The sequence below is a fragment of the Trachypithecus francoisi genome, unplaced genomic scaffold (assembly GCF_009764315.1).
Source record: "Trachypithecus francoisi isolate TF-2019V2 unplaced genomic scaffold, Tfra_2.0 Lachesis_group17, whole genome shotgun sequence".
In the NCBI taxonomy this organism is placed as follows: Eukaryota; Metazoa; Chordata; class Mammalia; order Primates; family Cercopithecidae; genus Trachypithecus; species Trachypithecus francoisi.
In genome coordinates this window covers 88,150,077-88,162,723 of record NW_022681462.1, presented here as the reverse complement: position 1 = coordinate 88,162,723, position 12,647 = coordinate 88,150,077, and the positions used below count along the sequence as shown (strand labels likewise).

General features: G+C 50.4%; 1 protein-coding gene across 1 annotated transcript in view; it reads right to left on the bottom strand.

Annotated features, from left to right (window-relative positions):
- Window positions 1–5,008: 5,008 nt before the first annotated feature.
- The window catches only part of EFR3B (EFR3 homolog B), a 112,291-nt gene continuing 104,652 nt past the window's right edge, over window positions 5,009–12,647 (bottom strand). Inside the window, exons 20-23 of the mRNA XM_033176453.1 lie at window positions 9,843–9,891; window positions 7,567–7,673; window positions 5,817–5,866; window positions 5,009–5,337 (exon numbers count right to left, since the gene is read on the bottom strand). Of these exons, the coding sequence (XP_033032344.1) occupies window positions 5,232–5,337; window positions 5,817–5,866; window positions 7,567–7,673; window positions 9,843–9,891 (312 nt within the window). The 3' untranslated portion in view covers window positions 5,009–5,231. The remainder of the gene's footprint in view (window positions 5,338–5,816; window positions 5,867–7,566; window positions 7,674–9,842; window positions 9,892–12,647) is intronic.

Genomic DNA, 12,647 nt, shown 5'->3' with positions numbered 1-12,647 from the left:
TGGAATTACAGGCTTGGACCACCACATCCAGGTAATTTGTGTGTTTTTAGTAGAGACAAGGTTTCACCATGTTGGCCAGGCTGGTCTCAAACTTCTGACCTCAAATGATCTGCCCACCTCAACCTCCCAAAGTGCTGGGATGACAGGCATGAGCCACCATGCTCGGCCTGCCTGTGGTCCCTCAATGACCGGAATAGCATCAACTATGTGATGGAGAAGCTCCAGAATCCACACGTGAGTCCATAATGTCACTTCTGGGGCAAAAGCTCTGAACTTCAGCAACTCCAATAATTGGATCTGTAATCATTCAGCTTTGGGGTGACTAAGACTATGAGCAACCCAGCTGGAAATGTGGGCTCCCCTCCTGCACTCATGGGACTTGCATGCTGGCCCACTGACCATCCTGATTAGTTTATGTAATAATAGAAATAATCACTTTGCACATAAGCAGAGAACTTTCTAGTAATACACTCACGGTCTCCGTTTTCTGCTCTGCGAGATAGGCATTATGAGCCCATTTTTCACACGGGAAACAGATTTCAAAAGGGAAAATGATTTTGCAGTCACACTGCCTGTGAGAGACCATGCTTCATGCTTCAGCTCTATATCTATGTCCTGGATCATCCTCTCCAGAACACTGCAGCAGGTAGTTAATTCACAGTTGTCAGAGCCTGGGAGCTACTACAGGACAGAGTGTACTTTGGACAGGGGAAGAGTCAGTCCTGCCTGGCTCACCCCACTTGTGAGACCTGGGCTGACTAGTCCCTGCCCTGGTGGGGGCGGTCTTCAGGACAGCTTGGGATTCAGGTGAAGCATTTGGATCTTTGGTTATGGCACGTATTAACTCTTTCTTATTTTAAATATATTTGCCTGGAGTATTATTTGTTTTATTTTTTTCCCTGTGGAAGTTTAAAAATTCTCACAGAGTGAAAACTTCATGTCTTTTCCTCTCTGTCCTCTGGGCTGGCTTAAGGGCCATTACACCTCTCCCGGTCTTGGCAAAGGCTCCGTACAGTGGGGTTTGGGAGATATTGAGAGAAGATGAGCAGCTTGGAGACAAGTCCATGTGCAGAGAGAGAGCCAGGGGGAGAGCCAGGAGTTCTGGGACCTAGTTTTTATTTTTGCATGTAATTCCTTGAGCATCAGTTCTTTGCCTATAAAATAGGATTCTAATAGCTGTCCTGCCTACCTCACAAGGCTTTGGAATATCAGTATCAATCGCCTTGGGAAGATGGCTAGGCCTCCGAGTGCCTTAAACAGGTCTACAGGTGCACCTCTCAGGTGAACCGTTCGCCTGTGGTCAGGCTGGTTCTGGGGATAACTGGGAACTACAAGCAGAGGCACTGGCTCCTTCAGTCCGCAGGGTGAGAGCCCTCTCTCTCTGAACCACACCCTGGGCTCGGAGCTGGACTTGGGAAAGAATACGGGGTCCAAAGATGAGGCAGACAAGCCCCCATCCTTAGAGCAGGGACTGGCAAATCTTTGCTATAAAGAATCCAGAAAGTTAATATTTTAGTCTTTGTGAGTGTTCTGTGAAAGGGCCATATATGCAAAGTGGCCCCCAAATGCCAAAAGAGCTGAGAAACCAAAGAATGAGACAGACGAATCCAGTTTGTCAATAGAAGGTGGGGGAATTTACAGACAGAAGCATGGTCTTGGGTGACTGCAAGACAGGGCGATCTCTGTACTGCACCCCCACCCCAGAGCCAGGGCTTATATGTTGGGGAAAAAGTATATGTGCTTTGGAAGGCACATGTACATTGCTGTGGGTGTCACAGCCTATGCTGTATGGACCAACAGCAAAGGTTGTTTTGCAGGGAAGGTGACACTCACAGTGAATAGGTGTTCCCACACAAAGAATAAAACGTCAACTTGATACGTTGGAGGCATTCCCAGATGTGGGGCTAGTCAGAAGTCACCTGGGGGATTCACATTTATTGTTATTATTTTTTTGTTTTGTTGTATTTTTTGGGACACAGTCTTGCTCTGTCACCCAGGCTGGAGTGCAGTGGTGCGATCTTGGCTCACTGCAGCCTCTGCCTCCTGGGTTCAAGCAATCCTCCAACCTCAGCCTCTTGAGTAGCTGGGACTACAGTCACCCGCCACCATGCCTGTATCATTTTTGTATTTTTAGTAGAGATGATGTGTGCCACCACCCCTGGCTAAATTTTATATTTCTAGTAGAGATGGGGTTTTACCATGTTGCCCAGGCTGGTCTCGAACTCATGACTTCAAACAATCCACTCACCTCGGCCTCCCAAAGTGCTGGGATTACAGGCGTGAGCCACCGTGCCCAGCTGGGGATTAGCATTTAAAAAAAGGTCACTCTTGTCCCCACAGCGGGCCAAATGGTCTCTGTCCCAACTACTCGACTCTGTTGTAGCATGAAAATGGCCAAGGTAAATACATGAGTGGGGCTGTGTTCCAATAAAACTTTATTTACAAACGTAGTTGGTGGGCTGGAGTTGGTCTAGGGTGGTAGTGTTTTGATCCCTGCTGTGTAGGGAGCATTTTTGACAAGTGTGTGTTTCAAAGCAAACACAAAGCCGTTCCTCTGGATTCTGGGCATTGGGATTCTGGCTCCAACTTTGCCCTCTAAAGCACATGTTAGGTGTATCTTTGTTTATTTCGTACTTTTTTTCAAGAAACTGCAAAACCTTTGCCAAACTAGGGCCAGCCTTATGCCCAGACTCCCTGGGATTTGAGTGAAGAATGAAGGTACCCGAGCATGAAATCAGAAAATCTGTTCTTGTTGTTTTGGCCAGAAACCTGTCTGTGGTGCAACTCAGGGCTCTGCCATCATCACAGCTCTTTAGCTGGTGGGAGAACTCCCTAAGATGAGGTCAAGTTCAGCACCAAACCAAGCCCCTGCCCTCTGACTGTGGGGCTGGACCGTGCGTGGTGGGTGCCCATCTTGCTGAAGCCATCCCATCCTGAGGCCTGTGGGAGGGAACACTCCACTCCACTGGCCCACTTTGGCTACTGACAGCCTCATCTGGGTACCTCATTTGGGAGACCCGTCATTCCAGCACTGGAGTGATGAGGAATTCGCTGCTATGCCTGTGTGGTGGTTGGGGCAATTTCCTTTGCCCTCAGAATCCCCGATTTTAGACAGAGTCTTGCTCTGTCACCCAGGTTGGAGTGCAGTGGTGCAATCTTGGCTCACTGCAACCTCTGCCTCCCGGTTCAAGCGATTCTCCTGCTTCAGCCTCCCGAGTAGCTGGGATTATGGGCACACCCCACCACACCAGGCTGATTTTTGTAAGAATCCCCGATTTTATTGCTGGGAAGGACCTGAGAGGACCCACTTTATTCGAGAATCCACTGCTGTGCAATTGGCTTCACTTTCACAAATTTGCCACGTAGCCCACCAGGTAGTATCACTGGCAAGGCAGAGCAGCCCAATGAGGCTTCCTGGGAGAGGAGCCTGGAGCCAAGCCTCCAAGGGCAGATGCAGCCTGTGGCAACACAGCTATGTGGAGCAGCATGAATAATCCAGACGCCAAAAAGGGCAAGGCATGTCTGCACCACGAGGAAATATGTCAGTGAGTGAGGACAGCCTCATCACTGGGGCTGATCACAGGGACCTGAAGTGAGTCCTAAGATTACTATTCAATGCCACCATGCCTTCCCTTCCACACCCAGCTCTGAAGTTTTCTGTGGGCAGATCTCAGCCCTGGCCACACTCCTGCCACACTGCCTGAAATTGTACCCTAAAAAGGGATCCCCAGCTACTCAGGAGGCTGAGGCGAGAGAATCACTTAAACTCAGGAGTTCGAGGCCAGCCTGGGCAACACAGTGAGACCCTCATCTCTAGAAAAAAAAAAAAAAATGGATTCCTTTGGATCAAGAAATCTACTCACCCTGCCTCCTTTAGAAAGCAGACTCCAGGGAGAGAACATCTGACACTCACATCTTACTGCAGGTTATGTCGGCTCAGAGGAGTTACAGGAAATGTGACTAGCGGAGAAGGAAAGGACGATTTTGGACCACACGGCACTGCCACGGGCGGAGCCCCAGGTGAGGTTCTGTCAGTGGCACCCCGGGAGACACAAAGGCTCCTGGAGAAGGGGCCAGAAAGGGGAATTGGCAAAGAAGGTAGCAAACTGTCTCCTGGGCAGCTCTGCCCGGCTCCGTGTTAGCTCCTCTCTGCACACCCTCATTACACAGAGACACAGACGGCACACCAGGAAAACAGGAACCCAGAACCCAAAGGGGTCTCCATGGCCTCTCCCAAGCCACAAGCGTTGCCAGGTGGTGCCAATGTCCCAGACTTTGTCCAGAGAGTGAAGAAATCATCCTAATATTAGGTGTTAGATCCTTCTTTCTTTAAACGGAACATCTAAAAAGTTGGCTTCTGATATCCTTGAGCCCCAAAATGCCACTCATCCCACCCTCCCCACCCTCCCACAACCCAGGTCAGGCTGGGAGCCTTTTCCATAGGAGGTGATATGGGCAAATCTTGAGGACCCTGCAGTTCCCCTCCGAGATTACCTTGCTCGGCCTTTCCTCAACCCAGAGGCCCCAGGAACACTTTGGGACCCTCAGAAGAAAGATATCACAGAGAGAGAACCCAACTCTGGAAAACGTCCTGCCAGCCTTGCATCCTGCTTCCTACCCTTTGCTGCCCCCACACCCCTCGTGGTGTCTCCACCCCAGCTCCATTACAAGGGCTCAGCATTCATTAATGGTAGAAACACAGACAAATGGGAGATGAGCAAGAGAGTGCGCGACACAGCAGGGACATGGGCGGGGAGCAGGGGCAGTGCTGGGGAGGAGACAGCCATCCCCCCTCAGCTTCCTTCCCCAGGGGAGTAGAGTCCTTAGCTTCCTCTCACCAACCAAGTCTCCATCCAGCTCCCTCCTCTGGGGAGGACATGCACCCCCTGTGGAAGCCCTTCACTCAAAACACCAAGCAGGAGCTTCTAAGCCCCTTCCCCCTGGCTTCTCTCGAGAGACACCCCACGATTCTCTGCCCCTGCTGACAGAAGAGAAGATGAAGAGTGCGCAGGTGAGACGCTGATTGGTGAGATCTCCCTCAGGGAAGACGAGGAGGAGGTAGGAGGGCCAAGAAGGACCAGAGAGTCTCCACCTTGGCTTAGCCTGGGAGGCGCTGCCATCCAAGGTGACATTTTCTCAGAGATCCCAGCCAGATCTCCATGTGGTCAGGTGGGCATGAAGCGAGCCCCTCCTGAGACCCCATCCCCTTGAGGAGCTCCGGCTCCTAGAATTCAGTATACACACAGGTCAGGAAACTTCATTTCGTAGACAGGGATGGAGTGGTTCTGCGGCTGACCGTAGGCTGCAGTGATGGTTCCCGATGGGCTTGGTGGGGGCCTAGGCGGCAGGAACACATGAGTAGAAAGGCATGAAAACAGAATTTTAGGATCCCACCCTTGTGCAACCAAACAGAGTAGGTGACTTGGGTTTCTTTTTGCACAGGGACCAGTGACCCCTTCATTCCACAGGTTCCCAGGATTCCAGATTTTACTAGAATCTACAGCTTGGCGTCAAGCTTCTCTGCAGGCTCTGCAGTGACACTGCTGCTTTAGAAAAGTGCCAGCCTGGGACACTAGGACTCTTGGGTCTTTCCAGGTTTCACTGAGGCGGCCTCTTTCCCTCTCTGGTCTCTATTTCCTTGTATAGGGACGGTTAGAGTTGGTGGCCGACTCCAGCCCAGGGGATAGAGACTGTGGTGGGGTAGGAGGAGTGGGGGAGGGGAGAAGGGAAGACAGGGGTGAGAGAAGGACTCAGGATGAGGAACCCCAATACTGGGTCACAGAGGTCAGGGTCCCCTGCCCAGGGTTGCCACTTACCGGATGGTGATTTCAAAGATCTGATTGAGTTTGCTCTGGAGCAGCGATGCCTAGACACAAACAGCGGGAAGTGAGCTGGCAGGGGTGGGGGGCTCAGAACCTTTGCCAGCTGGCTCAGGGTGTCCAGAGTATACGCTGGAGGTACAGGGCAGCCACAGCCTTAGGAAGGCAGGCAGAGGTGAACACACTCCAGCACTTATCCACTGGACCCTGACTGCAGATTCGCATCAGGGAAAGCCACCTACTGAAGGGTGGCTGGGGATAGGACAGAGGCTCAGAATCACCAGGGAGGATGTCAGCAGGCAGTTCTGGAAGGTCCTTCTCCTTAAGATGGGGCAGTAGGGGCTGCTGGGCATGGAGTCGGGAGACTGCACTAGAGCCAGCTCTTTTCTTTCTTTTTTTAAATTAAATTAAATTAAATTAAAATTTTTTTTTTTTTTTTAAATTGAGAAGGAGTCTTGCTCTGTCACCCAGGCTGCAGTGCAGTGGCATGACCTCAGCTCACTGCAATCTCTGCCTCCTGGGTTCAAGCAAGTCTCCCAGCTCCTCCTGAGTGGCTGGGATTACAGGTGCCTGCCACCACGCCCGGCTAATTTTTGTATTTTTAGTAGAAATGGGGTTTTGCTATGTTGGCCAGGCCAATCTCGAACTCCCGACCTCAGGTAATCCGTCTGCTTCAGCCTCCCAAAGTGCTGGGAGTACAGGCGTGGGCCACTGTGCCCAGCCTGTGCCAGCTCTTTTCTAACTTGCAAGGGGCAGTGCTGCAAAACTGGTGGCTTAGAGATGATCTCTGATTACTTCTGGCTCTAATGAGGTCAATGAATGCAGAGAGTGGGACTGCACGTGTTCCGTGACTGGGCCCTAATTCCTAGCTCATGAAATGGGCATCCCTCTCAAAGTGGGACGACAGGTTAGGACAACACAGGCCCGTGGAAATCTATATGTTATATATAGACTTACATATGAATATTATATATAAAATATATAAAACAGAAAAGTATTATATTTTGTTGGGAGAATAGGTTATTTGTAGATTTTGAGTGTTTACAGTTATGTTTCATTGTTACTAAGCTTGACATTCAGGGCTAATAAATCCCAGCATAGAATCAATTTCAGGACTGTCTGAGCTCCTCCCTCCAGTCTAGACATGGCTCCTCGTTTCTACGTGTCCAGCTGCCTCTCTCTCTGATCTCTTTGCCAAGGCCTGGCTGTTCCATCCCCCTGCTAAGGTACCCTGGTTGGAAGAGGGTCCTGCTGCCAACATTGACCATCTTCCTTTGCCACACACCCCTCCCCCATCACCCTGTAACGTGGGGATCACAATGGCACCAACTTCAAGGAGTTATCATGAGAATGAAAGTGGCTCATGAATAGAAGAAGCTGTCGTCCACAGTGAGTACTGTTCATGTGCCTGCTGTCAGGACCACAGTGAGCATGATCTGACTGCCAGACAGGTGCCTCAGCTCAGGACTTCTTCCTTATGTGAAAAGCGTGAGGTCTCAGAGAGACCCCAGACAAACACCCAAGTCTTTTGGTTCATAGGGGAGCAATGCAGCATCGGGGTGTCGGGGAAAGCCTGGCAGGGCAACAGCAGAGCTCTCTGAGTTGGAATACAAGCCCTAATGTCTGACAGGGGGTGGGGGTGGGGTGGTCAAAGAGCCAAGATCTCCTAGGAACTTAATCCTGTCCTGGACCCAAATTCAGTCTTGACTCGGCTCCCTAGGACTCGCCCATGTCACGCTTCACTTACCCGGGCCCCGCAGTGTGCAGCAATCTCCTCGAAGGGTGCCTTCTGGAACTTCTCCACCACCTGCCGCCGCCGCTCACGCTCCTGCTCCTCCACTGCTACGCTGTCCACTGCGACGCAGAGAGCTGGGTTAGTGCCAGGCCTTGCTCACTGAGGGGAAGGGGAGGGACTCCTCTGGGGAGCACTATCCATGAGCATCGCTTGGGCTCTCCCCTCATCTGAAGAGTAGGGGACAGTGGCATGGAGGTGTGGTGCCCTCACTCAGCCCTGGAAGGTAGGACCAGTTCCTGATTCTGTCTGAGGGCTCAGCCTTCTTTCTCATGTAAGAATTTGAGAACTATGTGAGAGGACCTTTCAGTGGGGCTCTTACAGCCCCAAGTAGCTGCTCTCCCACCAGGACTCTTAAATTGAAGGTCCTGAACAGTTGGTCCTTTGAGTACTCTGTGGGTATTTTGTAAAGAGACATCGAGGCTGGGCGTGGTGGCTCACACTTGTAATCCCAGCATTTTGGGAGGCCAAGGTGGGAGGATACCTTGAGGTCAGGAGTTTGAGACCAGCCTGGCCATCATGGTGAAACCCCCTCTCTAATAAAAATATAAAAATTAGCCAGGCGTGGTGGCACATGCCTGTAGTCTCAGCTACTTGGGAGGCTGAGGCAGGAGGATTGCTTGAACCAGGGAGGTGGAGGTTGCAGTGAGCCAAGATTGCGCCATTGCACTCTAGCCTGGGTGACAGAGCGAGACTCCATCTCAAAAATAAATAAACAAGAAAAGAAAAGGGACACTGACAATGGTAAAGCCGCACAGACCACGAAAGCCAACACGGAACACCTGTGAAAGGGCAGCCCGAGGTCATTTAGTTTAAGGCTTCTGCACATGCTACTTGGTATCCAAGATGAGTTAGCACCAAGAAGAAAAAGGGGTGTGTGTCGCACATGTCCAACATACTGTTGGGTTTTTTAAAATAGAGATGAGGTCTCACTATGTTGCCTAGGCTGGTCTCAAACTTCTGGGCTCAAAGGATCCTCCTACCTTGGCCTCCCAAAGTGCTAGGATTACAGGTGTGAACCACTATGCCTGGCCCATACTCAGTTTAAGAAGGCAAGAAATGGCTAGGTGCAGTGGGTTATGCCTGTAATCCCAGCACTTTGGGAGGCTGAGGAGGGCTGACTACCTAAGGTCAGGAGTTCGAGACCAGCCTGGCCAACATGGTGAAACTCTGTTTCTACTAAAAATACAAAAATTAGCCAGGTGTGGTGGCAGGCGCCTGTAATCCCAGTTACTTAGGAAGCTGAGGCAGGAGAATTGCTTGAACCCGGGAGGCGGAGGTTGTAGTGAGCCAAGATGGTGTCATTGCACTTCAACCTGGGTGACAGGGCAAGACTGTCTCAGAAAAAAAAAAAAAAAAAAGGGCAAGAAATGTGTACATTCAGAGAGACTACCATTAATGATGACAAAAAGTTAAAAGTTTGGCATTTACAGGTATAATTTGTCAACAGTTAGAAAAAATCTGTTGTCCAATGATCCACATAGAGGGATAACATGCATTTTAAATTCATCTGCCCTTATTAAACAGACATTCATATGATTCATTCTTAATATCTTCCATTGGCCAGCTTGTTCTTTTGTATCACAATTCACCAAAAAAAAAAAAAAAAATTGCTCTGAAATGCTTTCTACCTACAGCCGTCAACTGATGACTTTTTTTATTTTTTATTTTCTGAGATGGAGTCTTGCTCTGTCGCCCAGGCTGGAGTGCAGTGGTGCAATCTCAGTTCACTGCAACCTCCGCCTCCTAGGTTCAAGCAATTCTCCTGCCTCAGCCTCCCGAGTAGCTGGGATTACAGGTGCATGCCCACCATGCCTGGCTAATTTTTGCATTTTTTCAGTACAGACAGGGTTTTACCACGTTAGCCAGGCTGGTCTCCAACTCCTGACTTTGAGATCCACGCACCTCAGCCTCCCAAAGTGCTGGGATTATAGGTGTGAGCCACTGCGCCCGGCCCACTGATTACTTTTAAAGGCAGCTGTCCTTGGTGGCAAAAGCGTTGCCCACTGTGGGCCACACAGGGCCCCACTACTGACCTCTGTCAGGAGAGGAGGGACATTCAGTGGCAGCTTTGGTGGCTGTGATGAGTTTGTCAAAAGCCACCAGCCTCTCCCTTCATGCAGATGCTGGATCCTACTGCGGAGGGTGGTAGGTCCTGCTGCATCTATAGGAACAGGCCCAAGGACCCCACCCCATTTGCCTTCTAACCAGAATCCCTTGGCCTGACTTACCAATGGCTTTCTTCAGTGTCTCATAGGTGATCTCCTCGGCAGGCACTCGCTGAAGGAGAAGGGACAGAGGTGCTCAGAAAGTCAGGGGGCAGAGAAAGGAGGCAGCCCCAGCACCCCCAGCTCTCTGGCAGCCCCTTGCTTCTTAGAAGAAAGTCCCAATGGGCAGGAAGTCCCTCAGGACACCCCCAGCCCCATCAGGGTCTTGGAAGCTCCCTAAGCAGGCACAGAGGACAGCGAGATGCAGCGGGGAAGCTCATTCCTCATCAGATTCAGACTCAGAACAGAGTCCTGAGTCTCATGTAAAAGAACGCACTGTCCCCTGCCTCCTCCCCAAGCCTGTCCATCAAGCACCACAAGAGGAAAATACTGTAATTTTATTTTATTTTATTTTATTTTGAGACAGAGTCTTACTCTGTTGCCCAGGCTGGAGTGTAGTGGCACGATCACAGCTCACTGCAACCTCTGCCTCCTGGGTTCAAGTGATTCTCCTGCCTCAGCCTCCCAAATAGCTGGGATTACAGGCATGCACCACCACGCCTGGCTAATTTTTATATTTTTAGTAGAGACGGGTTTTACCACGTTGGTAAGGCTGGTCCCGAACTCCTGAACTCATGATCTGCCCACCTCGGCCTCCCAAAGTGCTGGGAATATAGGTGTGAGCCACCATGTCCAGCCAATACTGTAATTTTAAAACATCTTCAGAGAACACAACAGAAAACATTGGAAGCAAATAACTTCAGATGTAAATTTCAAGACCTGAGTATCAGTTCTGAACTCTTAAAGTATTAAATTACTCACCGACGTGACTTGAGCATTTAATAAAGATAAGAAATGGAAGGTTAGAAGTGACAGGCCGGATGCAGTGGCTCACACTTGTAATCCCAGCACTTTGGGAAGCCGAAGTGGGCAGATCACTTGAGGTCAGGAGTTCGAGACCAGTCTGGTCAACATAGTGAAACCCCGTCTCTACTAAAAATGCAAAAATTAGCCAGGCATCGTGGTGCACGCCCGTAATCCCAGCTACCTGGGGAGTCTGAGGCAAGAGAATCGCTTGAAACCGGGAGGTGGAGATAGCGGTGAGCCGAGATCACACCACTGCACTCCAGCCTGGACAACAGAAGGAGATTCTGTCTTAAAAAAAAAAAAAAGCGGTGACCAGGCCCCCACCGACTGCTGAGGTTCCAAGGAGTTGCCCCACTCAGTCGTCTGCAAAGCCTATAAAAGGAGGTGGAAAATAATAACACTCAAAGAAGGGAGCTCCACAGATGCTGAAAATAGTGAAGGAATTTGGACTAAATTCCAGGAATTACTCACTAGACAATGAACTATTAGACCTATGATTTACCCATGCTTCATCTTTCTTTTTTTTTTTTTTGAGATGGAGTTTCGCTCTCATCACCCAGGCTGGAGTGCAATGGCACGATCTTGGCTCACTACAACCTCCACCTCCCAGTTGGTTTCAAGTGATTCTCCTGCCTCAGCCTCCCCAGTAGCTGGGTTACAGGTGGCCGCCACCAGGCCGGCCCAAGTTTTTGTATTTTTAGTAAAGACGGGGTTTCATCATGTTGATCAGGCTGGTCTCGAACTCCTGACCTCAGGTGATCCTCCTGCCTCAGCCTCCCAAAGTTCTGAGATTACAAGCGTGAGCCACCGCGCCCAGCCTGATGCTTTATCATTTAAACATAATCTTAAGCAAAAGCAGCAGACACAGAATGATTTCAATGATATAAAGTTCCAGAAGTAACACAACTCAGGCTAGGAGCTCCCTTAGGGGAGGGGGCACAGAGGCAGGGCCCCTGGGCGATGACAGTGTGCCACTCTCTCATCCGGGAGTGATTGCATGGGCATATACACTTTACGAAAATTCACTGAGTTGTGCACTTTTTGATTTGTTTGGCATTTTTGTTTGAGTAGGAGAGGACAGAAGAATAGGTATGATATAAAGTCATTTAACAAACATTAAGTGAGCACCAACTACATACAGGACTGTAGGTGAGTCCATAGAAATTGCACAATTTGTTAGCATAGGAATTACATGCAAGAGAGAGCTGTGCTTGGCTTTAACTCGCTCTGAGGACTTATCCTCTGTACGTCCATCCATTCATCCATTGTCAGCACTGAGCAACATTGGATATTCACCTGCAGGGTGCTAGGGAACTGTGTGGTGGCAACAGTCAAAGAAAAGGCCACTCTCTGGGCAAGAAAGAAGGGATGCTCCCTGGGCAAGAGCAGGGAGAGAGAAGTTTATGGAGGAAACCGAACAGGGGCCGGGCGCCGGAGAACAGACAGTTCACAGGTGCTCAGCTGCACCAGTGTGGAGGGGAAGGGTGGTTCAGACGTGGCATTCTACACTAGCAAAGGCCTGGAGATGGCTGAGCACAGCACGGGAGAGACCGAGAGCAGCACTGCCAGACTGGGACAGTGGATACAGGCCAGAGCAGGTGGGGGAAAATGAAATGGCAGAGCCCAGACTATGCAGGGCTGGGAATGCCAGGCACCAGGATTCAGATTTGACCAAACCAGCATTTATTCACCCCTGCAGCATGTATTCACCCCTGCAGCAAGCCTGGGCAGTACAGTCCTAGGAACCACCATGGGACTCTGGACTAGCACTGATGGCTGAGAGTGGCGAGAGCTGTGGCATGGCAGGGCACAGGAGGAAGGCCCCTGCACCCCTGCTTTGCCACCAAGCCACCTCTGGACTAAGCTGACTCTTGAAGGGAAGAAGGAACTGATACTGGTGGCCCAGGAGGCCACTAGTGAGGAGGTGGCTCTGTAGCTGTGTAAGCATTTTGCCTCCCGCTT